The sequence below is a fragment of the Lynx rufus genome, unplaced genomic scaffold (assembly GCF_022079265.1).
Source record: "Lynx rufus isolate CCGP_SWC_20201006 ecotype Redwood Valley unplaced genomic scaffold, mLynRuf1.p SCAF_20, whole genome shotgun sequence".
Lineage (NCBI taxonomy): Eukaryota > Metazoa > Chordata > Mammalia > Carnivora > Felidae > Lynx > Lynx rufus.
The window spans coordinates 22368937-22396392 of record NW_025814835.1 but is presented as its reverse complement, the minus strand read 5'-3'; the positions used below and the strand labels follow the sequence as shown (position 1 = coordinate 22396392).

The 27456-nt window shown below is 36.5% G+C and overlaps 1 protein-coding gene across 1 annotated transcript in view; it reads left to right on the top strand.

The window, feature by feature from the left end:
• DCC (DCC netrin 1 receptor) overlaps window positions 1-27456 on the top strand; it is a 753976-nt gene that overhangs the window by 305900 nt on the left and 420620 nt on the right. Inside the window, exons 6-7 of the mRNA XM_047086216.1 lie at window positions 3363-3517; window positions 6110-6230. Of these exons, the coding sequence (XP_046942172.1) occupies window positions 3363-3517; window positions 6110-6230 (276 nt within the window). The remainder of the gene's footprint in view (window positions 1-3362; window positions 3518-6109; window positions 6231-27456) is intronic.

The following is a 27456-nucleotide window of genomic DNA, read 5'->3' as shown; positions in this document are numbered from 1 at the left end:
TTCTTAGAATGGCAATGAGCACTGGCTTCAACTTCAAGGTACCAGCTGCATCAGCCCCTAAAAAGAGAGTCAGCCTGTCTTTTGAAGCTTTGAAGCCAGGCATTGACTTCTCCTCACTAGCTATTAAAGTCGTAGGTGGCATCTTCCAATATAAAGCCATTTTGTCTACATTGAAAATCTGTTGTTTAATGTAGATACCTTCATTAATGATTTTAGCTAGATATTCTGGATAACTTGCTGTAGCTTCTACATCACCACTTGCTGTTTCACCTTGCACCTTTATGTTGTGGAGATGGCTTCTTTCCTTAAACCTCATAAAACAACCTCTGCTAGCTTCAAAGTTTTCTTCTGTAGCTTCATCACCTCTCTCAGCCTTCACAGAACTGAAGAGAGTTAGGGCCTTTCTCTATATTAGCCTTTGGTTTAAGGGAATGCTGTGGCTGGTTTGATCTTCTATCCAGATCTCTAAAACTTTATATTAGTGATAAGACTTTATCACTTTCTTATCATATGTGTGTTCACTGAAGTAAAGCTTTTAATTTCCGTTGAGAACTTTTGATTTGCATCCACAAGTTGAATGTTTGACACAAGAGACCTAGCTTTTAGGCTGTCTCATCTTTCAGCATGCCTTCTTCATTAAGCTTAATCACTTCTAGCTCTTGATTTAAGGGAAGAGACATGTGTGACTCTTCCTTTCACATGAACACTCACAGGCCATTATAGGATTATTAACTGACCTAATTTCAATACTTCTATGTCTTAGGGAATAGAGAAGCCCAAGAGGAAGGAGAAATATAGGGGGGTGGCTGGTCTGTGGAACAGTCAGAACGCATACAACATTTATTCATTAATTTCACCATCTTACATGCATGTGGTTCATGGTACCCCAAAATAATTACAGTAGTAACATCAGAGATCACTGATCATAGATGACCAGTTTGTATTAACAAACATAATAATAATGAAAACATTTGAAATATTGCAAGAATTACCAAAACGTGGCACAAAGACAGGAAGGGAGTAGATGTTGTTGGAAAACTGGTGCCAATAGGCTTCCTCAACGCTGGGTGGCCACAAAACCTTCAATTTGTAAAAAATCTGGGGTCAGGGAAGCACAATAGAGCTCAATTAAATGAAGTACAATAAAATGAAGTGTAACTGGATATATATGTGTATATCTGTATATGTTTATGTATATGTACATATTTACATGCATATATATTTAAATTTTAGTCTCAACTCCAAAAATGAATTTGCCATTCCACGAATGGATGTCACTCACAGTTTGAAAACTCTGAAATAGGCCTAAGTGATATCAGGAATTCTGATGAAAGTGAACACTAAGAATGGGAGGATTCAAGAAGTTTTCATGGCCCCAGGTTAGAAGGTCTTAAAGGGGGAAGAAGAATAGACAACATGGTATTATATATTTTTTAATAGCTCTAATTATTTATCTTTATTATCTTTGAGGCTTCAGGAATGTTAATGAGTTATTCTTCCACCTGCATTTTTAAGTGGCAAAAGAGACAATTATTACAAAGTAGTTCATAATGTAGGCAGGGAAGTCAGCCTGTCTGGCTCCGTGGTCTACAAGTAGCATGATTTGGAGAAAGTTAGTTCAACTCCTTGTACCTCAGCATCTTTGTAAAATGGGAATCACAAAGCCTCAGGTGTGGTGAATATAATAAATATAAAGTTCTTAGCCTAATAAATTATAAACGGTCAGCCTACAATAAATATTGGCTATTTGCAAGTAAATAAATAGTTGATCAAAATCTGTGATAAAATTGAGAACAGAATCCAACAGACAACTGACATATTTGCTTAGAGAGTCATTCAATAAATGTTTCTGATGCCTTTTGGTTCATTGTCAATGAGTTTGGTTAAGGGATAAAAACAGTCTCTTACTAATATTATCAATTATAAATAAATAATTTCAGCTCTGTATATAATGGGGATATGTTCTTTTTAGAAAAGCTATCTGACACATTTTTTCCATATGTTTAGTCTGTGAATATTAATGCATCCCAGCTGAGTCATACAAATCAATTTGCCCATGTGAAAGATTAAAGAATTTTAAAGTTGTGTAGTACTAGAGGTCCAAATATTTAGTTAAAAATCAGGAAAATAAGGTAAAGAGAGAGGGAGGAGGAAGAGAGAGAGAGAAAGGGAGAGAGAGAGCAAAGGAGGGAGAGAGAGACTGAGATTTCCAAGATCTTCAGTAGAAAAACTAGGATTTGAACCTGGGACACTTTCCACTGGCTCTCCCATTTTTCCAGAACCATCATCAATGTTTGCAAGTTGACTGTGAAGTCAGTGGTGGTTTGAAAGAGCTGATGGCAGTCAGAGAGAGCAAAATATACTGTTAAATGAGCAAAAATTAGGCACTCCTTACTCACTGAGCATAGCAACAGCAATGACAGAAATGCAATCTAACTTTAAAAATGGCTACTAAAAATGCATGTCCATGTCTTATGTGAAAACAGGATCAAGGCTGCTATTTCACTGTGAATTTAACCTGAGTCTCAAGGCAATATGAATATTCAAATCTAACATCACTTTAAGACTCCCAATGGAAGAGAATGAACATTTCTTTTTAAAATTTACCTCTCTTAGGCAGGGTTTTGATGGACCAAGCCTGAGAGATTCATTAGCAAAGGTGTGCTATATTTTATTTGTAATTTTCTTTCAATGACAAATTTCCATCATAGAGTAACTAGTATTATGGCAATTAAGACATTAAATTAAATTAGTATATCACATATCATGCTGGGAAAATAATAATGCAGTGCAGTTATGTGCCACAATAGATAATTGCTAAGACAATAGGAATGTGTCCACAGTAAAGGTGATAGTCATTTCTTTGTGCCTATCATCACAGCCAGTTTCAACAGGGAATGAGTCCATCACATTAACTAAATCCCAGTGAAATTCTAGAATTACAGACACTAGGCTTTCTTCTCTCACGGTCTGGGTTTTCTCAGATTTATCAGCTTCCCTTTATTTAATCAGGTTAAGTTTCCATAGCTTTATGCACTGTTCAGTATCCTTTATGTAAGTCAATTGGATACAAATACTTAGGTATTCAGAATGTTTACTACCTATATAATATTTTCTCCAAAAGCATTTTTTTTGTTGTTGTTCTTTCCTGCAGCAAAACACCACTAACTACAACTGTTTAACTGTGTTTGGAAGAGGGAAGATGCATTCTACAGTGGTTTCTGTATAACAAACTAAGAGTTTCAGGGAATTATTTGAATTACAAATATTCTCCATTCCTGTTCAGTGCATCTTACTGGGCAAAGACCTTAGCATGCTGGTTCATATTCTCATCCGCTTACTTTTGTTTTCTGTCTTTGCAGTTCCGCCATGGTTTTTAAATCACCCTTCCAACCTGTATGCCTATGAAAGCATGGATATTGAGTTTGAATGTTCCGTCTCTGGAAAGCCTGTGCCCACTGTGAATTGGATGAAGAATGGAGATGTGGTCATTCCTAGTGATTATTTTCAAATAGTGGTAACTATCTTCTTTTCATATTAGCTTTACAATCCCATTCATTGTTTCCTATCTTTTCAGTCATTTTTCTTTCCTGGGAAGAGTGTTCCTGTTTGGAATTTTTATGATGTGTTAAAATTTTTCTAGTAAAGTAAATGATTTTCTAGAGTTAAAATTTTTGAGTTGAAAAAGAATGATCAAACAGCCCAGCCCCCTTGTTTTACAGACAAGGTTTTAAATAAACAAACAATGGAAAATACAGAGGACCCAAGACTATGTTTCCAACTATTCTCATTGCTGGTTCTTAGGAGAACAGAGTTTAGAACCTACTCCTAAACTATATGAAGCCAAGAATATCTTACTTCTTTGACTTTTACCCTTTATAATAAAGTTTCAACAAGATTATTTGCTTCAACTTATGATTATTGTAGTCTTACTTCCATAATACAGGCATTTTTTTTTTTGCTACCATTCCAAATAGGACAGCTGATCCTACTAGAGCAGTAGAAAAGGATGTAGTGACAGTAACAATGACAGTGGTAGTTGCCTTGGTAGCAAAGCCATGGAGATCCAGAGTTCACATGGCGTTGCACTTCTGAACATTGGAAAGAATTGAATCTGAGAATAACAGTTCTTATAGTTTCTCTAAGTTCTAGTGCATTCTATCCCCTCTGGGGGATAATAGGGATGATGTATTATATATACTACGTTGTTTTCCTGGTACACAGTGAGCACTCAATACCTATCATTATTAGCTTTGCTTTTGCTGTTACCAGCAGAATTCTTTGTTCATGTAAAAAATTCTCTATGAAAACTCTCCTTTAGGTGTAGGTTGGCCTGGGAGGTTCTGAATTCAAGGATATGAATATATGAGAAATATGAAAAGCACTTTCCAAGTATCAGAGAACTTTGTAGCTAAAGAAGGAGTATTTAGGCCTACTTCTCTTAGGTTGAGATGCAGATATGACCTGTCGAAGAAGAGTATGTAAGCCAGGTCTTCTGGCAGAAGGGTAATAGACCACAGGTGCCCTGCCAATCCAGGCAGGTGCTCTACTTGACCTTGCACTGGTGCTCTTTGTGGATCCACCTCTTTGTTGCTGGATCAGTTGACTTTCAGAAACTTCCATAACTCTTTATGCATGCATTTTGTCACACCACGAGGGTCCTTAGGGAATATATCCATAAAGCATATCTTTATTACTTTTGTCACCAGTTAGTATTTTCCCCTTTTAGTTGCATTTGTTTAATTGGTTGGGAATGGAGTGAGAAAGAGAAAAAAATGTAACTTTTCAGTGCCACACCAACCCATTATTTCCTTTAAGTGTAATGCCATTTCTACTACCACTGAATTAAAAATGACCTGCCATGGGGCAACTTGAAATGTGTTGTGTCTGCCTAGAATATATGCTACTTGCATATAAAGGAAATTGTTGAGTGCCCTTAAGGACACATGATAAAATGCAACATTTATTTTTTTCTACAGTTTGAATAATCTTTCTCCCAGAATGACTCATTACAGCCAACCTATTTAAATGTTTCTTTTCTTAAGGTAAAAAGAAAATGTACAGTGTGAGCTCTGTTCACATTAAATTGTGCTTAAAAATGTTTCCCCAATAGCTGCAGAAATCTGAGAGCCATTGTCTGTCACAAAGTAACATTTAGCGCAAATAGTAACTTATATGAGAATTGTTAATTAGAAGTTAGTCAGCTTTATCTAAGAATTTTACATCAGCAGAGAATTGACTACAAGACACTAAAAACAATTAAGAATTCCCCATGAGGTAATATTTATCTCTTAATGACTTCAGGGGAAGTGATTTAACACGTCTCACTTACTGAACTAATTCTTACACTAATATTGAAGAAAAACTGAGTTAGTATAATTAAATGCTATTTCCAGATCATTTTATCATCCATCCTTGAAAAAGATGGTGGCTCAATTTATATAAAATAGGAGTTAACGTTGCTGTGTTTAATTTATGGATTTCTGAAGGTGAAGCATTTCAGCCATATAACAAGAAGGACATGGTATAAAATATCTAGCATACCACCACTCCAAATCCCCCAAAAGGGCACATGTCAAAGCAATTACAATTTGAAAAGGATTTTTGGACTTTTATTTTCTCGGTAAACACTTCCAGAAAATATCCCACCTAGATTTCTTGTCTTTTAGAAGCTGCAAAAATCAGTGTTTTGATTTCTTTTCTTTTTCCCCAGCAGCTGCTGAACCCAAATTTCCTTCAATAACAAGGGAGAAAATGAAATTTCTTTTGAGCTAACCTTTTTTCTTGCCTATTTAATAAAAGAGCTCTCTGTTTGCTGCTAATTTAGGTATTGAGGATGATGTGTATTTTTGTGAGAATAGTTTTTATTGCAGAACTAGCTTAAATGGATACACATAGATTCGACAGAGTATTGGGAATCTTTGACATTTTCCAAGTGGCATAAGACATATCTATGAGGCTGAGAACTCTCATGGCCTCCCTTGTTGCTTCTCCTATGGAGTTTTATTAAAATGTTATATTCATTTTGTCTCTTTGAGTTTTTGTTTGTTTGTTTGTTTGTTTGTTTTTGCTTTGTAAAATATTTCACCTGCTTCTTTCTTCTCCCTAGGGAGGAAGCAACTTACGAATCCTTGGAGTGGTAAAGTCAGATGAAGGCTTTTATCAATGTGTAGCTGAAAATGAGGCTGGAAATGCCCAGACCAGTGCACAGCTCATTGTCCCTAAGCCTGGTAAGATGAGGGGAACTTTGCTCTGGGACTGGTAGCTGCCATTATGCATGGTCCACTTGTAACATCCACATTGTTTTCCCTATCTCTCAAAGTCATTTGGAAATTATTTAATTATTTAGTTTATCAAGGTGTGTATTTATGTTTTGATGGCATATTCTTTCTAGAAAACTAGGTATGTATCTCCATCCAATGAGATAGTCATGAACAGTATGTGCCTCTGGTTGTCAAGATAATAACCACTAAATTACTACCTTATTCCCTCTTGTGGCCTGCTTTTCTTCTAATATTTCAGGTAAATATAGAATACACACACACATATATGTATATATATATATATATAGAATATAGAATATAGTATCTCTATATTCTATATATAGAATACTTCTCTGTGTGTGTGTATATATATATATATATATATATATATACACTTCTCTCTCTTGAGATATATATATATGTGTGTATTTATATATATTCTTCTCTCTCTCGATATATATATGTATAATATATATATATATTTCTCTCTCTCGAGATATATATATATACCATATATATATATATATATAAATGCCATATATATGTGTGTGTGTGTATATATATATATATATATATATATATATACCATATATGGTGTATATATATGGTCTTGAATCAGTGGAAATAGTAGAAATAATCACTTGACCATTTTTCTATTTTTTTATAAATAGGTTTTGATGATATGTCTTTTGTCTATGATTTGTAAAGTTGTTTTTTTAATTTTATTTTGTCCTATAGTCTTTTGGAAGTTTAATATGGTGGTGCATTCAAAACTATCATAACTATGATAAGACATATTTCTTATCCCCCAAACAACAAAAATTCTGTCAGGAAAAAAGAAAAGAAAAGAAAAGAAAAAGAAAAACAAACTGGTCAGCTGCTCTGAAATGTTCTATCACTAAAGAAAGTCGAAAGTATTCATTTGTTTAAAAAAACAGAAATGGAAAATTTGTTTATATAGATCCAAATACTTTAAAATATTAATATCTTCTATGGAAGTTTTCATACCACCTGTTGATTATGTTGCTTTCAACTCTTCAAGACCAATTTCCTCCCTCTTGACATGACTCACCACTCTTGTCTCACTCTTTCCCTGCAGTAAGTTTAATAGAAAGTAACTCAAATGTATGAGACAAAGTCTTTCGTTGGCTTCTGTCATTTAAAATGTGTCTTGGAAGGCCTTATATTTTGTGCATCCCTAACCAATCATCTGAAGGCTCTTGGACTCTCATAATAATGCTCGATGATGACTTTCCCTTTCTTTCTTGATTGAAACCAAAAAAGCAACCATATAGCAACAGTCCCAGATGAGTAAAGGAACTAAAGGAATTATCTAGGAATTAAAAAGGACAATTAACTCTCATTCAAGATTGCCGATTTCACTGACGGACTATTTATTTTCCCTCCATTTAATGTGCTTTAAGTGTTAGTGTAACATTATTTGTGTGACAAAGTACATTCTCTTATGCTGAAATAGTAAGGGATAAGTAGGAGAAAAGAAACATCTAAAATCAGTCTCTAATGTGAGCCAGGCTTTAAGAACTGTGCACCATCTCATTAGTAATGACAGTATGGCCACATTTATGCTAGTAATGGCGGCTATCACAAGTCACAGAATAAGAGAATTCTAGTTAAACTTGATTTTCAGCTATGGCCATAAAGCTGAGGAAAATGCTGGATAAGCAATCCTATATTTCTAAAAAGAGGCGTGAAATAGTTTCTCCTAAAACTTGTTGACACTGACCAAACACACCCAGTGACCATTCCCTACAATTGCCCATAGGAATGGAGGATTCTCTGAAGTGCTAGAATTCATAGGATTAGAGATAATCAGGGCACTTTCCCTTCCACACAAGTCAAGTTGTGGAGACACCAAGAAAACCTCTTGAACAGGTTGTGTGTGCGTGCGTGCGCAAGTGTGTGTGTGTGTCTATCTTTTACTAGGAGTTGCTTGTAAAAGTGAGAAATGGGAAAATTACACAAGCTAGAAGCTGGAAATTGTCTGGAACTGTCCACAAGGATGCTGGGAAAGAGAAAGGGGAAGGTGACTGTGGGGAGAAGCTCTATTTCCAGCTTGGGATCGAACAAAGATGTGAGTTGCACTTGAAGATAGCAGGGCTGGAGACATTTTGAAAGGATTATGCCTGAGAGGTTCTGCCTGCTGAGGCTACCCAAACCAGAAGAGAGACACCACTTGAGAGGGAGCTGAGCTGGGGAGCTGGTGCATTGGCCAGCTAGACCATGCAAAGAGTCCAGTGAGGGCATTCCTAAGGGAAGGGTGGCAGTCTCTCAAGAACCCACAGAGCTGCCTCACAAAAAAAGAGGCTTGTGGATGCCTTCCTCTTTTGAGAGCAAATCCATCCTCTCCTGGATGTCTGACCCTGGAGACAGGGGGAGACATAGAGGAGGAAAAAATAATAGATCTAAATGGAGGAGAAAACAATAGATTTAAGAGACTGTAAAAACCTCTGACAGTCCCACTAGCTCTTCCTCACTTTTGGTCTCAGGTCTACTCTGATAAGTGGGAAGAAACTTTAAATTGAACATTAGATTGGTGTTTTGATTTAGATCTTACTGTCTTACTGTGTGTGTGTGTGTGTGTGTGTGTGTGTGTGTGTGTGGTTGTTATTTGTTGTTTTTATTACCTGAAGATAAGGCTTTTAAGATATTGTAAGCTGACCCCAGGACCAGAGGAATGGCCCAAATTGCTATCAGGGATAGGAAATAGATCTGACAAGGTGTGTATGAAAGTGGACCACAGACTAAAATGAAACTGTTTCCTCTTAATATTCTAGCAGTTCAGCTCATTCGATAAGCCAGTTATAAGCCTCCAGCTTCACTTATCCCAGCAAGCTCTGATTTCAACAGGTAGCCATTTATTACCAGCATCTGGTATTCCATCCGGGCCCTGATTCGTTTAGGTCTAAGTTACCACGTAGAGCAAGCCTCCCCTAGGCAGGTGAGTCATTTCCCTCCTCACTGGGACGAGCCTCTGTGAATCTGGATAATTCATTCTTCCATGTAGATGGTAAAGTATTGTCAGTAGATTCTGCACTCTTGGTCAGTGTTTAATGTATTTGGCAACAGATTAGAACAGAAAGTAGAAGAAAATGAAGATAAAAATCTGAAAGCATGGCAGGACACTGTTGTGACTGCTGTACACACACACACACACACACACACACACTCACACTCACACTCACACACACATCCTTATAAATGATGGACTGCTTTTTCCCAGCTATTCAGTCGGGTCTCCATATAATGCTTCTCCAACTCCTTGGAGATGCAGTGTAGTCCACATGCACAGATGGTGGAGAGGCCAGCTATAAATATAAATTCAGCAATGAGGCTGACCACGGTGGGAAGAACATAGCCCTCTCTGTTTAAGTTTCAACAATAAATGGCTACCATATATTTTGAGGCACATTTTGGGCTCATATGGCCAGCTGTTCAGCTTTGGTCTGTCCACAAGCTTGCGGCTGAGAGTTACTCTTGGCAGCCATAACAATCTGCTTCTCACTGAAGCACACACAATAGCCTATTCCAGCCAGTGTCCATTGTTAATGGATATTTACATAAGCCTAATGAAGTTTCCACATAGTCTTTTATATACAGTTAGCTATTCCCACTCTAGCAATTAGTGACTTAGGAAATAGAGTAAACATAATCTACTAAATTAAACTGAGTTAATGACTTGTTTTGCTCTCCAGAAAATAAATTTGGGAGAAATATTGAGATGTGTGTACTCTAACAGGTGAAATATATACACAGGTCAAGAGGATCAAAGGCATTAAAAAAAAGTCATCTTACTATAGGAAGTCCTATCAATAACAGTATATATGGAATACTGTGATGCCATATACACAGCGCTAGACTGCTGCCTCCCTGCCTCCCTCTCTCTTTCACATGCACACTCACATAATGCATGAAAGCACAGAAAATGTTCTGCTTTCTTAAGATTTTACATATGCATCAGAAAGATTTACCCATATTATGTAAGTGGTGGTGAATGGAAATTAAAATACTTTTGCTGATTTATATTATTTGTATTCTTTATCTCTTATAATAGCTAAGGAAAAGTTTTATTATTGTTTGTTTTAATTTATTTGCTTACTTATGTGGTGGGGGGCGGGGCACATTGGTTAAGAAGCTGCCTTTCCAAATGGAGGAGGCCAGCTATAGCTCCAAGGCCACCAGTCAGTGAACACACCAGCCAGAGAGTATCAAGAATCAATGTGTTAGGTGTCACAAGAACAAGGTTTCAGTAGCCAGATTTGCAAACCTGTAAGCAGTTAAATTAGGATCCAGTTGGCATAGCTGATGTTGATGAATTACTTACCCTCAAGTTATCCAGTAAATTGGAGTGTGGGCAGGTAGTAATTAAATTAATAAAACTATTTGATAGCTGGGTGGGAAAGTTAGCAATTTTCTTTTGCGGAGGGGATGCGGGATAGAGAACAAGGCTGGAAAGATAAGATGATATAAGGTATCCATTATCTCTAAGCTGATTATACTTCTTCCAGCTGCTGGTTGGCATTCATTTTCCTGGCAGTGGTCTGCAGTGAAGGATATTGAAAATACATAACTGTTGTCCAGGAGAGTTGAGGGCCAGGGAATAAATGCAGTGATGATTGGGCCATATGCAGTCTGGAATATTTTTAATTTAATGGCAGAAATGGGTAAAGATAGAATGAAGTTGCCATGGGAAGAAGTAATATATTCTTCATATTCTAATGTGCACAAAAAAAAAAAAGCTACATGGCCAAAATGAATGCATGCCATTATAAGCATTCCCTAAGTATAGGTTTGTTTAGGAAAGGCACCATATCATGTCTTCCATAGAGAAAGCAATATGGACTATGTGTCCCATGTTAATATTGAATGTTTTCTAGTGCTGGTTTTGTTTATTTTGTTTTTGTTTTGTTTTGTTTTTCTGCCAACACTGGTAACAAAATAGAATTTCCTCCCTGTAGGAGGCAAAATATATTGGTTCAGCATTTAGGAAAATGTGTGCTTTTATCAATTCCCTGTCCTTTCTTAGAAAGGTCTACTGATACAAATAACATTGAATTTTCCAAAATTTATTAAGGCAGTGTATCATATAGCATAAAATTAGCAGAAGTATTTAAGTCTGGTCATAATCACTAAGGCATAAAATCAGAAGCTTTGTTTTACTTTGTTTTGTTTTGTTTGGATCTGTTTTTGTGACTTATTCCCTATTGATGTGAAAAGAATACCTTGAAATCCAAACAGACAAGAGGAATATCCGGATGGTCATCCATATAATTGTATATTAACTGCGACTAATTATAGTGTTTCTTACTAAATATTGACTCTTTCATGGTAAATTCAGTAGTATTATATGAAGCAATGAAAAATTGTACAATTAGTCTTAACACTTCAAAATCTGTTAGAATTTGTGAGTGTAATAGCACTTAAGCAACTATGTAAAATAATGTAACCAAAGCTAATAGGAAGTACTTCTCAGTCTCATATTAGTCACCGGTGGTCAATTAAATTAAATCTTTGTCTCTTATATGACAAGGGTTACCATGACTTAAATGCTCAGTTTTATTTAGTGTGGGATCAAATTGTTCCTGGAATTCTGTAGATAATTTAGATGGGCCAATTCCATGTACTAGACTAACATGTTTGTGGATCCAAGCTAGAAACTAAGTCATTAGACAGTTTCCTCCTACAAAGTGAGATGCTCATTAAAACATTCTCTTTAGTTTTCCATCATTGAGTCTGAACAAATAAAAGTTAACTTAACGTTTTTGAAACATATTACCAATGTTGTGATATTATAAGCTCATAAGTTTTCCACGAGCATTTTCCCTTATAAACCTTGGTAATTAACTGTAGCTAATAGGATACAGAACCAGAATTTTCAAGGTAGCTTCCAGTGTCAGCGTATATGGCCATGAATGTGTTCAATCTGCTGAAATGTTATTTTTGTTTGCCAAGGTAGAGATAAAATAAGAGGATGGTTGTCCATGCTGTTTTATTTTCTACCTCAAAGTACCCTTTCCTTAGAGCGTTGACACTCAAACTAATACTTTCCTGAGGGGTTTAGTGATGGCCTACATTTGGCAAAAAGCAATCATTTAATCTTTTATCATATAGCATTCATATGGTAGATGAGATATGTCTACATTTCATCCCCACATCCTTTTCTAGTTTACCTATAGAGATTTAAAACCTGATGGAATATAGAATATATGTATGGACAGAATCACAGACAATGTTGCCTAACCTTTCAGAGTCTTTATCTTCTCAGCTATAAAATGCAGTAGATAATCATCTCAAAAATTTATTACAATAAAGGTATGTAAAAGAGGTTTGTAGGCTCTAAATTGCTACCCAAATGTTACCCAAATGTTAGTCTTCTGCTAGTTTGTTTGTTCTCAAGAAAAATAGCAGGCATTTAATAGGGTGGGTACAATGACAGCTTTCTTCTGGCATGTTTTTCATCCTCCCAGAAAAGAATTAATAAACAAATATTTCAACAACAACATCCATTTGAGTTTAAGTTTTTAGCGCGGTGGACAAGGTTAAGGGGAAAGGTTTGTTTCAAAATGACTGCTAGTGGAAAGGTTTGCTGCAAGGTTTGCAGTATCAGTTTAATGACTTCTCATTCCAGTTTTATGTTGGCAGAGGTTTCTCAGCAAATAAAGGCTTGTCATTCACCTTGTCCTTGGTTCAGCATGTGCTTCAAGTAGGAAGCTAGCTCAGTGCTAATCAGGAGGATATGGCTGTATGGCAGACTTTGAAATTAGAAATGAGTCCTACAGTAATGTGAAGTATCCTGATACCAGTGATAACTATAAATCCATACAATATGGAAGACTTGATAGATTCATAAATATTGATCATATCATACATTTGTGGTAAACACACCAAAAAGTGGTATTCTAGATCTTTTTTTTTCTTACCTCTATAGGGAGGAAGTAGATAAGAATCTTGATTTTCATGGGGAATTCAAATGATCATGTGCTTGTTATACTTCTGTATTTTACAGGTAAATCACCCCTTGATAACAGGAGTATGTATACACACACATGCAAATATGTATAGTTTTTCTTTCTTATATATATATACTTTCTTATATATTATTATTAGAAAATGTTAATTTACCAATGTGATAGTTAGTAGGAGGTATATAGAATTGAATAGTTAAAATTATATAGGTATAATTTTTAATTATTAGGTGATAATATCAATATTGATAAAACTATAATGAAATGGCATTCATATACACAGGTTGAAGGAATGCATTACAATTACAATACAGTCAGAACAAAGACTTCAAATCATCCCTGTGGAAGCTTTGAAACTGGGAAATCTCCTCAGGCTGTCCTCTCATTTTTATCCCCAGAAATGGGTGTGCCCTTGAGTGGTGTTCTCTTTAGCTAAAGGCTATCACCTGAGATGGCTTCAGTAGGGAGCCATCAGGCACTACCACTCCCTCCAGCAGGAGGAATGGGTGTTGCAGTCCTGAGAGAGCTGGATGGTGTACCACTCTATCTACTGCGGTCCTCCCCTTGCGCCACTCAGATCTATTTCCTTCATGTAATAAAATTTTGGAAATAACTATTTCAGAATATGAGTTGCTCTCTTTCCCTGGAGAAAACAGGAAGCTCAGAGGTGTGAATTAAATCCCCCTCCAGTGCAACTGCAACTGGTCTCAGGGCTACAACTGGTATTCATTGTTTCTCTCCTCCTACCCATTAGGTATTCCTCTCACCCCCAGCTGTCATCTCTGCTGGTCCACATGGCTCATCATGTGGGAAGACTCAAACTCCTATCCCTTCACAGGTCATAGAAACTGTACTAGTCCACTTACCATCAAAGTTGGGTGAAAGACTACCAAGAGACACCTCCAGTAGATCACCTGAGTGCCAATAATTCTTCCCTGTTTCCCTCCTCCTCCTGATGATCTGGGTAATAATTCTTGCCTTGCATACTGGCATTTTGGCATAAGAAGCCTGAAAGGACCAGGCAGCAATGATCCCTCAAGTTCAATGATATCTGCTCTGAGATTAGGACTGTTAAATCCATAGAGTCTAGAATTGCAGGAATAAGAAACACACATATTCCAACTGGGTGACTGGGAGTAATGGTAAGTAAGCAGGATCATACCTACTTCAATCTCTTGTGTCCATGTACTCTACTGTTGAGGACATGGAAACATATACTGGTCATCGGTTTAGAGAATACACTGCACCCTAGAGGAAGGTACCCCATCTTAGAATATCATCTCTCATTTCTTTCCTCAATTGCTCCTCCAAAAGACTGTACTTTTGTCATAAGTCAAGTCAGCAGCTTCTCAGTGGTTGGTATTTGAGAGGATCAGGAGATTCTATGGTCATATGTTCATCCCACACCTCTTTTGCTATTAAATGAGTTCTTTGATCTTTCGCAGTGATATGTAGAATCCCATGTTGATGGCTCAGATACTAGGTGAGCTCTCAGATAGTGCTGCAGGCTGAAGCCCTGAAAACGAGAACAGGAAAGGAAGAACATGTGTATACTCCAGTCAAGATGATTTCTGCCCCTTCCAGAGCAGAAGGAGTTCAATATAAACAATATGTCACCAATAGGCTAGTTGGTTTCATCAAAGAATGGTGTTTTATTGAGTGCTCAGCATTTGTCTTGTTTGCTTGTATATTACATATATGGCAGTAGCAGTAATTGCTGGTAAGCAGTAGCAGCTTTGTTGAGTTCGAGCCCATGCTATTGGGCAATGTGTAGACTCCATCATGACCACTATAGCCTCTTCATTCACATGTTTTTGTGCCACCACCAGAGCCTGGCTGATGCCACCTGGCTGAACTGTTCCATCTATTTGATTGTTTAGTGCCTCTTTTTCGGAGGATACAATCTGGTGTTTAGATTCAAGAATCTTTGCACCTGGTGTTCACTCTCATAGGCCCACCCATGTCCCTCTTTTCCAAACCTCCTTGACCCTGAACTTTCACTCTCTCTCCAGAACTATAGTCAATCAGCCAAACCATCTGACTTTGCTCATGGTCCATATGTATATTCTTACTTTGCTCCATTTTTCTTTTCACATAAGGTAGATGGCCTGGTGTACTCAACATTCTGCCTTCCGGGGAATGTTCTCTCACTGTCTTCTTTCAGGGTTATATCTGACTGAGGCTGTGGTATAATAGCCATCTATTTTGAGTACACCTACATATCCACATACCAAACTGACAAAGCTTGGTCTTTTTCCTCCGCAGTCACTGGCCATAAGTGTGAGTTGAGGGGAAGATACCTATATAACAGTGGAAATATGGTTGTTGGGGTTAGCTGCTCTTATGCCCTCTGGTCATGTTTCTGCCTGATATCAGTTTTTTAATCTTTAATCTTGCTACAAGTTGATGATGGTGCCAGCTGACCTTTTGACTTGATGCATTTCTGAAAACCCAATTTATGATGAGCAATTATAGGCACTTCTTTCTTAGTGTTTTCTTAGTGTTTCTTTGCTTCTTCCTCAGTACTGAGAGGTATGAAATACAATAATCTGTCCCTATTTATAGGACTTGTCTTGCCACGTTCCAAACCATGTGCCCCTAAAAACTTCACTGATGTTATTATGGGCCACTGTACCTTTATAGGATTTGTCTGCCACCGCTGAAGGATGTGTGTTTTACCAAAACCCTCCATATGTTTGCCATTTCACACTCAACTTGTCTGATTAACATGATTGTATTAATGCAATTGACAAATGAAATATGCTACAAAACATCTGCATGGTCCAGGTCCCACTGGACTATTTTATGACAGAACATGGGAGAGTTAACATAGCCCTGGGACATGACTGAAAATGAATGATGACTTCTTATTCCTAGTAAATGAGAAAAAAAAATGTTCTGATTGTAAAAGAACACATCACTATGGCTAAATATATTGTACTAGAGGTTGTGTTAATCTGCTCACACAGAGGTATAGGATCTGGCATAGCAGATAGAATAGGAACCACTACTTACGTAGCTGTCTACTGTCATTCCCTAGGTTTGCTCTGGTTTTTGTAGGGATCAGATTGAATTATCATTCCTTAGGGCTCTAGGAGTAACACTAACCTCTGCCATTCTTCCAGGATACGCTACAGTGATAAGTGGAATATTACTGTATAGTGGAATAAATTTATGTAATATATAAATGGCATAATAAAGTATAAAAAAAGTAGAATATAATTATTTTTATACAATATGGGTATGAACCTTTAAAATAAGTTTAAATCATCTCCATATCTATATTTATAATTTCAGAAAACTACTATATTATTTTTATTTTAGAAATCAAAATACATGGGTGCAAAGAAAGCATCAAACAACAAGCAATATATACTAAAGTATGCCAAGAGTTTTAGAAATGTGAGTGTGATTTTGTCCGTGACTTCAGCCCCCAAATAAACTACTTGGAGTATTCTCTGCCTCTCAGAACACCAAAAAGGTCCCTAGTAGACAAGGCTTTTGTATTTTGTTATTTTAAATTTAATGAGAAACTTAGAAACATAAGAAAATAAATACCATTTTAATTATGGAGAAGAATATGCCAATAGGGCTCTGGTCAGCCCTGCTTAGAGTAAGATTTATATAAATACAGAAGAAAAAGGGAAATACAGAAGAGAATGGCGTTTTCTTTCTTTTTTTTTTTTTAACATTTTTTATTTATTTTTGGGACAGAGAGAGACAGAGCATGAATGGGGGAGGGGCAGAGAGAGAGGGAGACACAGAATCGGAAACAGGCTCCAGGCTCTGAGCCATCAGCCCAGAGCCTGACGCGGGGCTCGAACTCACGGACCGCGAGATCGTGACCTGGCTGAAGTCGGACGCTTAACCGACTGCGCCACCCAGGCGTCCCTAGAATGGTGTTTTCAAAAACCTACTTGTGTCAGGTTTTGTGTGCTAAGCACTTCATAAGCATCATTCCATTTTCTTCTATGATAATCTGGTCCAGAATATATTACTCTTCTCATTCCACAGACTAGAAGATTATGCTTCAGAGAGGTCAGATAGCATGGTAATTTGAACAGCTCTAAAGGGGTGGAGCTGGATTTGAAAAACACTATTAAATCTTTATTAGTGGGCACCATGTTGAGTCAGGGCTTTATAATACCATACTAATTGATTCTTCTCAAGAATCCTATGAAGGAGATACAGTTCTTTTCCTTTTACTTTGTGGGTGAGAAACATCCTGCTCAAGGAAGGTAGCTAATTTGTCAAGGCCACCCAGCTAGCACAGTTTGACTTTCACACCTGCTGTCTCAGCCACTTTGCCATAATGTGACTTTCCCCCCCAACACTCAGTCTACCACATGGAGCCTGGACAGGGAAATGGAGGATTATTAATATTTATTTGAGTTTAGTCAGACTAGTTTGTGAATTACTAATAAAGGAGAGGAGCTTGAAATTAATTAAAATTCCTGAGATTCTGCCACACAAATGATATCTGCCCAAATTCCCAGTGTGCTAAAAGTCATTGCTAAGGGTGGGCCAGTTGTAGAATGTGTCTTGAGTCTTAAAGGTAAATATTACGTAACTCCTGTTACCCAGGAATCTGTAGTTTAACCAAAAATAAAAATTTAGCATGACTAATCTTAATTATTAAATGTAATTAGTGCAGCATGACCTATAATGGTATATTGATTATTTAACATTTACCAAATACTCAGAATACCAAAGGCTTACAAAACTGAAAGGAGCATTAGGGATGGTAGATATCCTTTAAAGAGAGCTTCATTCTTTGTATATTAAGACAAATTCCTTAAATTCTAATACAGCTAGTGCTTCATCTACTATGTTTTTGTCTAAACCCTATTTGAGGAGGATAGTGGTATCACTTGTCATGCAGACTGACAAGGTTTCTGTTGTTTAGAAAAGTGCCTTCACTTGTTTTATTTTGTTCCCCGCTTTAAGAGAGAAGTTCCAGGTTCCAAAATAGGTTTTTGTTTTATCTTTAAAGGAGGGAGGGGAACAGTTTGCTTTCACATAAATATCTCCTCATAGGTCTTTAACCTATAATGTAGTTCCATTGAAAACCAAAAAATTGGTTAATAAGCCTAAATGACTAGTATGCGCTATGTATAGCCGTCTTTGTTATTTTGTATTGACAAATATCCACCAAGATCCCTAGATAACCTTAACTTTCCCTGACAATATTGACAAAACATATTTATTTTATTTGGATTATGTCTGAGTGTGATATATTGTAGAATGTAAGAAAATTCACTTGAAATAAAAAAACAATCCATCCTCAAAGTAAAGCATGTATTGCAAACCAAGAAAAATCAAGTAGAAAAGCCATCTTCCCATATTTCCTGATACTTTTCAGTTCTAGTTTCTATTTAAATGAAGAGCTACCTGATAATCAGTTAAAATATTCTTTAGTTCTGAAAGATGTCAACTAAGTTTATGTACATGAAAATGTACAAAAGCAGAATAGACTATTTTGAATGGAGAAGAACGATTCTCTAAGTGATCTTTTCCTAACGGCATAGCAGTTACTTGGAAGAAGAAAGAAATGAAAATACCATGTAGCTTATTTTATATTTTACTCTTGCCTTGTCTTCTTGTTTTCATAAATAGAAAGAAGCAAGAGATAACAGAATTGGTCGTCCATACATAAGCCTTTGGATCTCATGAATGCCATGTCTGATTTCTGACATACAGACCAGCTGCTTTCTTTTTGTACACGAGACTTCTCATTATTTAACATGAGCCTTTGAGCCCAATTCTGATCAGACATTTTAGGTCTTTAACACACTTGCCTAGAAAGGATAACATGACCCTTGGGGAAATTCAACTGAGGGAAGTGGTAAATACCTTTTGCTTTTTATATCAAGAACAATAACAACAGCAATAAAACCTCATACCAAGTATGTAATTTCTTGCACATAAAATGTTATCCTAGAAGTTATTCCTATTCTGAATGCAGATGCTAAGTAAAATTGTTCAAGCTTCTAGTCTAATAGAGAAGTTGGAAGCAGAACAAATCATTACCATGAGTCCCTAGAGTATGTAAATACACGATGTAGGGGTAACACAATGGAGAGCTTAAGCAACTCTTTCTATGGGAATCAGAGAAACTCATTGCTGAGGATGTGACATCTGAGCTGAGATGGACTTTGAAGTAGAAATACGATTTTGCCAAGCTGTCAAGAAGGGCAAAGAAACGGCTGATAGAAGAAATGTTACACCTAAAGCCTAGAGAAATAGCATAGAAGCAGAAGTATATTTTCAGTGAAGTATGTGTAGCTTAGTGAAACTGGAGAGATATGCAGGATGGATCACAGAGTATCTTTTTTGAATATGCAAAGAAAATTGGGCTTTTTGTCTAGGCTATGTGGGATATTGATGGCTAGAATGTAAAGGATGCTATTGGTGTTTTCAAAAGAGAACTCTGGAAGTAGTGAGGATGATCGCTACATTGGCAGTGGTGGAAACGGACTGGAAATAGCAAAACTAATAGGGAAAGTATATCAGTAAGAAGCTGGGCAAGACAGAACAAGGTCACCTACCACAACAATACAGAAAGAGTGAGCAGATATGTTAGATCTTCAATACGTGGAGATGATCTACTAATATATAAAGAATGTTTAAGAACCTGGGATGATTCCTAGATTCTTAATTTAACTGAATAAATGGCAAAGCCATTACTTCCAAAGGTGGAACATCACAAAGAGTGACCTAAGTGTTTTTTGACAGAAAGAGTCTAGATTCTGAGTTCCATGAGAGCCCCTGTCTTGATCATCTCTGCATTTCAAGCACCTGGTAAAGGGCAGACACTCAATTACTGATTACTAGTTAATTGATAATGCTGAGTAGCACAAACTATTATAGATTAGAAGATAAAGCAAAAAAGGTAAATATTTTTAAAATCTCAAAGCAATATAATTGAAATAGACACAGTTAATAGTCTGACTGGAAAACAATATTCTGTCATGTAGATTCGAAAGACTGGAGCAGAAGAAAAAAAATAAATGCAGATATTTTGTAATATCCCCAGAGGGAAATAGTTGTGGTGTGAACTGAGTGGCCACTCTGCTCCTAGAGAGAAAGAGAAATTCAAAGAATAATATGGAAGAGGAAATGGTTAGCAGTTTGCATTTGAATTGAAAAGGAGCATTTGATGCTGACCTGAAATCCTGTAAGTTATTGGCATTGCTGATGGTAATGAAAAGCTTAAGGGAGCGTTGACGGGGCCTTATTATGTATCCTAAGTTCTCTGATAGAATATAAGTGAATCATTCTCCCACTGATGAGATGATTCCTCCTTGCTGAATGTATTTTACCTAGCTTTGAAGAAGGGACTCATCCTGCTGCCATGTTGGAAGAATGAGTTAAAGGGTTATGCATGAACATAAGATAATCATTGAGTACTGTCACTGCCAGGACTGGAACATATTGATTTGATTAGCCCTTAACTATCAGAAGAGCAAAAGTGATCACTTCTTTTTACTCTCTCTCTCTTCTTTGTCTCTCCTCTGTCTGTGGCAGACACAGATTAGAACCAAGAAATAAATTAGAAATAAAAGGACTAACTTGAGCTCTCTGCCATCTGGAAATAAAATCCATTTAATTTACCCTGACTATCCTTGTTATAGTATTAAATATAGACTAAGTAGTTTAATATGGATTTATGTAATGAGTTCACAAATTGATTTTGCGGTATGTATTTGCTCTAGGAAATAAACATCTGCTTACTATGGCTTGAAAGGCATACCTGTGTGTGGACTCACTTTGATATGATGAATGGATTTTCTTAAAAAAATAAAAGAAATCTACTCCATGATCATTTTGTCATCCCCTTCTTTTTAAAATGCAGAGTCAAAACCAAAACAAAACTGACTTAGAAGCTCCAGTTATCTCCTAGGGGAAGCAGTCTCTCTATTGGGTGCTGATGCTAATGTCTTATCTCTGAGTGACAGGATTAAAAAAAAAAAAAGACTTTGACCCTGTGTTTGTGAAGCTTCCACTTCATCTTTTCCCTTGTTCAAGAAAGTCATATCCACCTTATTTAAATATTAATTATTTAACCTGAACTGTATGCAACGAATTTGTAAAATAAAATCCTTGCAAGTTTGAAGATGAATCCAGAGAGGTGCCACTCTGAGCCAGGCCCCCACCTTTCCTACCTCTGGTGGCCGAATTTGATGTAATTGTAATTGGTGATGGGACATGTCAGCCAACTATTCTCAGAATGGCTACTAAGATTTGTAATTATAATGTTCTTTATTCCTATTTAAATTCAACAGTATCTTCGCATTACTATTCTTTCTCTTGAAACATGGAAATTTGGGTGTGGGGGTTGGGGGTCATTAAGAGACAGGATTTTGCTTTCTTGAAATCTACACTTTTTCTGTCCGCCCCAGCTCTCTAAGGCACCACAGACAGGGGAGGCCTTCTATCAAGAATGGTAATTTACAATCTAAGAGTACTTAATCTAAAATCTGTCCTTGTCAAAGGAGAACACATTGGTCCCCATGCAGCAGTAATGGGAATTTTATTTCAGCATAAGATTCAATGTAGGCTTTCAATTGTATTTTTTAAACTACCCATCCTTATCAATTTATGCAATGTACAGGCCTTGTGGGTCTTTAACCTCATTCTACTTTTAAAATAGAAAACACTGAATGTAGTAAATAGTCTAATCCACATTGAAAATGTATAAACTAAACTTGTAAACTGGCTGTAAACAAAACAACAACAACAAAATGTTATACAGTTTTGACTGAATCTAGCTTTATTATTAATCATTTCTTCTGGTGATTAAAATATAATTCTCCAAAGAGACCTTCTTCTGCAACAGACTTGACTCTCTCACTGTAACCACTTTATATTCTAAAATTACTTTCCTTAATTTCCACTTTCATATACATTAGAGTTTTGCCTACCAAGGCTGTTCAAAAAAATTGTAGTTGAGGAATAGAATATGTTAAAAATTGTGTCAGGTAGCCAAGAATTTAAATAAATACATAAAATCTGTATAACCATTTTTTTACTAACAAATCACTAAACAACATGCTAAAATAAACTCAGTATCAATGAATTTTTTAATGTTTATTTATTTTTGAGAGAGAGAGAGAGAGAGAGATAGAGCACGAGCAGGGAAGGGGCAGAGAGAGGGAGACACAGAATCTGAAGTAGGCTCCAAGCTCTGAGCTGTCAGCCCAGAGCCCAATGCAGGACTGGAACCCACAAACCACGAGATCATGACTTGAACTGAAGTCGGATGCTCAACAGACATAGCCACCCAGGCATCCCTCAATGACATTTTAAATTAGTTATAATGGTATTTTGCTTTAACTCTATGTATCAACCCTTGGTTTTTTTTTAGAAACCTTTGACAGTGTCATAGTTTCCATGTGGTGTATACAAAATGGTTTGTTTTGCTTCAGCAAACACGTATCCTAATTTTATTGCTGCTGGTTTTCTGGCCTAGGATTAGTTAACTAGCAATATCTGGCTTATGAGTCCTGCCTCACTGGGTTTCCATTCTCTCATTCCTTATTTATCATATTTATTTATTTATTTTTTATTTATATATTTTTTAAACTTTTATTTATTTATTTTTTTTCAACGTTTATTTATTTTTGGGACAGAGAGAGACAGAGCATGAACGGGGGAGGGGCAGAGAGAGAGAGAGACACAGAATCGGAAACAGGCTCCAGGCTCTGAGCCATCAGCCCAGAGCCCGACGCGGGGCTCGAACTCACGGACGCGGGGCTCAAACTCACGGACCGCGAGATCGTGACCTGGCTGAAGTCGGACGCTTAACCGACTGCGCCACCCAGGCGCCCCTTATTTATCATATTTAAACCTGCTTCTGTGGATCCCTAAATTCTACACCTCACTGATTTCTACATCTTTGTACCCCTGCAACACTGACCCATTCCTTGCTTCATAACAGATTTTACTAGGGAACATTTAATTCTGAAATCCTTTTTGCCTTTACTTTTTCCTCTACTAACTTACCCAAGCCATCATGGACCAACAAAACAAAATAAACCCATCATTATCACATCATCTTCACCATCATCATCATCTCCTCCTCCTCCTCCTCCTCCTCCTCCTCCTCCTCCTCCACATCATCATCATCACAACATTTATTTTTCTCTTCTGTGTTTTAACACAGTGTTCCCTCCCAAAACTCAGTTCTTCTGTTTTCCAATTATCCCAAATGGGAGTGACACTTAGTAGGCTGGAGATGGCATATTGATGACTGTGGATGAAATATACATGGATATATTCCATACATTCTTACTCTAAGAGAGGGCATATATCCAAGTTGCCTTGGAAATGACTTGATTTCTGATACGTGAGACCGTCGAGGCCTGAAGCATAGCACAGGTATACTTTAGATGGTTAACAACATGGATGAGCACTGATGATATTAAAAGTGAATACTGCATGTTGGGCCAGTTTCTCCTATAGTTTATGATGCTGTCAAGAGTACTAAAACTGGAGGAATATATAAGACTCCTTTTTGTTGACTATTTGTTAGAATCATCCAGGGAACGTTTTGTGTTCTAACAAATACTACTGACTCAAATGTGTTATCCATAACTAGCAAGATTCCTGGCACACTAGTTGTTAGAATGACTGCATTTTAACTTTCTTTGCTATTCACAATAAATGTAAAGACATAAAGATACCAAGAGTTTATGATCATATGCCATTATTTAGAGAGAATCATGTGGAAAATCTAATTTTTGTTTGTTTATTTGTTTGTTTGTTTTTACACCTATGTGTAAAGACTTCATGAAAATTTTGGAGTATTCATGTCAGTAGTCCAATTCACCTACAATGTTTCCAGGTATTTAAGGCTTTGGGGGAAAAAAATGAATGGCTGTAGTGATAGCAGCAGAAATCCTTTTCCTGTGGCACAGACATCTGAATATCAAAGGGTAAATAAACATGGATGTGGTGGATATCAATGCCTCAGTTTAGTCAAGCTAAAACAGAATTTCTCAGGGTTGCCTCCCTGAATGGTTCTAAGTTAGTGTAGTGTAGGCCCAAAGATAAATTTTGTATAAGATTTGGCAAGTAGACACAAAGACATAGGCACACTTCTTTACGTTTTGGGGGTTGTTGCAGGGCACATGTTGCTGCTTGTCTCTTGGCTCACCTGTTGGTACAAGGCAGCAGTCTTACCTTCTTTGTGCCTTACCTTCGGCTTCGGCTTCTCCCACTCTTGGGCTAGGTGCGTGTTTAGGTATGAGATAGAGATGGTGAAGGATTGATATGGATTCTAATCTGTCCTCATGAGTTCCATCTAAGCTTAGCAGATTTTGTCTTATCCTTGCTTTCTCTGGTTCACATCCATCTTCCCTTCTCAACTTCCTGCCCTGATAACTTCAAGCTCAAGGACCAGACTCAGAAATAACAGCCTTACATACACTGTGTAACCAGCCCTTAAAACTGTGTATTATTTAATCAAGCAGTAGAACCCCCCTCCCACCCTTTGACTATAATACTCTTATCAAAATGTGATTGCTACAGTGGAGAAATGGTAGAAGCAATAAGTGCCCAAGAAATTTGGGAAATGGGTAAAAACCTACCGAAGAGAGAGAGATGCTTGGATGGTTTTGCTAAGATATACTCTAATAATATTTACTCTTTTTTTCTTTAAAACTTGTTTCAAAACTATCCTTATCTACTCGAATCATAAGCTTCAAAATTCAAGTGTGAATATACAAAGATCCCAGAAAGAAAGGAATAGCATGCTTAATTCAAGAAAGGTTTAATAAAAGAGCTATTAACAAAGGCATATGAACATATAGAGAAAATAAACTTATTTAAAATCACCTTATTTGGGGGCACCTGGGTGGCTCAGTCAGTTGAGCATCTGACTCTTGATTTTGGCTCAGGTAACGATCCCAGAGTCCTGGGATTGAGCCCCATGTTGGTCTCTGTGCTGAGACTGGAGCCTGCTTAGGATTCTCTCTCTTCCTCTTCCCCTCTCCCCCACTCATGCTTGCTATAAGTAAATAAATAAATAAATAAATAAATAAATAAATAAATAAATAAATAAAAATAAAATAATAAAATAACTGGTTCCACAGTGTCAAGTTCCCATTACAATTTGTTAACTTTAGTAAGTTCCCCAAATCACCTAGTCACCTTCTTAAGTTTCTTTCTTAAAGACCCTGCAAGATACAGTTATCAGGATTTACCTGGATTGTTTAAACCCTACCTACTCAGCACAATCAAATTCTGGTGTCAGGAGTAGAGAAGCCATTAAAATGTTCCTCTTAGAACATTCTGTGCAACCTGGCTGCCTTCTACATTTCTTTTCAATGAAACAGAAATATGAAGCTAACTTTTTAGAAAGTAGAACAATCACCACATCTCCCTCTAAAACCATGTTGCTCTCTTTGCTGGTTCTTAAGCTCAGATAAGTACAAAGTTACTCACTTTCAGATGTTTGCCGAAATGGTTCTCCTCTAAAAAATTATCTTTTTGGACTCGATGATGAAAGAACAAACAGAATCAGCCATTCAAGCAGGATAAAGTAAGCACTTTATTTTTTGCACCAAATCCGTTATCTATGCCTCCTTAGCTTCTGATAGCATGTTTTCTTACATCACTGCTACCTAGTACCTCTTAACAATGATGCTATTATCATTTCCAGCAATCGTTTTCTGTTCCTTTGCATTGTATTTAAATTGGTTTTCTTAAGAACAAAGTTAACAATTATATAGCTCTCATTTTGAATATTAAATAAGATTGGCCAGCAATGAACATGAATCTAACACTTGAAAAGTTTATGATGCTTGACAATATGAATATACTCTAAGAAGAACTGTATCCAGTCATATGTCTTTTATGATAAATATGGCCAGACTTTCCTCATAATAATATGACTAACATAATCATTAGTTTTATAAAGCAATGCAATGCTCGTATTTTTATCATTTTTTTTAATAATTCTTTTTCCTTTCATGCCTCTGCTCTTCTTTATTTTATTGTCTCTGGAAAAGGGGAGAAGAAAATGTGTGAGATGTGAAAGGATACGAAAACATGAAAAATACCATTCTTGGTACCATCCCCTTCTTCACTAAACTCAAGCCTTTTTACAGCTGGGGCTGCACACAGCTTTCATGGCGCAGGGCACTTTGGGCTTTGTTAGTCTCTTTATCCATGAAACAAAAATTTTTAAAGAGTTTTATTTTATAACTGTGTTAATCTAAAGACTAGTATAGTTTAGGCTGGGTTATATTCCCTGCTGATTAAAAAAATAATGAATAAAGCATCTTATTGGTCCCCTTTAAAAGTCCCATGGACCCTCAATACTGTACCCACTGGAGCCAATAGATACATCAGCCCTGTTATAGCAACACGATGGTTACACTTTTAGCAAATTGGGCCTACCTTTTTAAGTGCTCTGAAGTCTGGATACATGGCAGTTAATCAATTGTTTCATTAGCCCAATTTTCATCTTGTTCAATAAATCATTTTATCTTAAAATCATTTTTATGTCATAGGTATATTCTGTAAGGTTGTGCCAATTAATTTTTTAATCAATGGAATCATTCTTTTTCATTAATCTCTGTATTACCACAAAGGAATTAAATTTTTATTTCCTATCAATTCCCAATTCAAATAGCATCTATCATTTAAGCTTTGAGAATTTTGACTTCTAATTTCTTATCTCTCCTACTGTTGACATATGATTTTGTACTAGAGCTCCTGCTCTGTCACATGTACTCATGTTTGTGAAAGGTGTTAGAGTTTAGAAAATCTTTTACTAATGAAAATGGTTATTCCTAACTTATATGTGATGTCTGTCACTTGTTATACTAACATATCTGTTTTTTTCTTAAATAAATATAAGAAAATATTTTTAATATTCTTAATATTACTCTTTAGAGGCAAATAATTATCTACATTATTTAAGGAGCAAATAGATCCCTAAATACCAGTTCACGAGGGTAGTGCATGCTTCTTGCTGTCTGATGATTAAAAATGTCTTTTCAATCTGCTAGAATTTTGTTCAATACTAAGTGCTATGCAGACAAATATTCCAGAAATGATGTTTTGAGGGGTGTTTTAAGGAATGTGCAGTGGTTTTTGATGCTAAGACTATCCTAACCAGTTCAACCAAGTTACTAATGTTAATAGTTTTTCATAGCTTTTCTAGAATGTCTTACAGTTTAGGAAAATTTGGGTGGTAAACA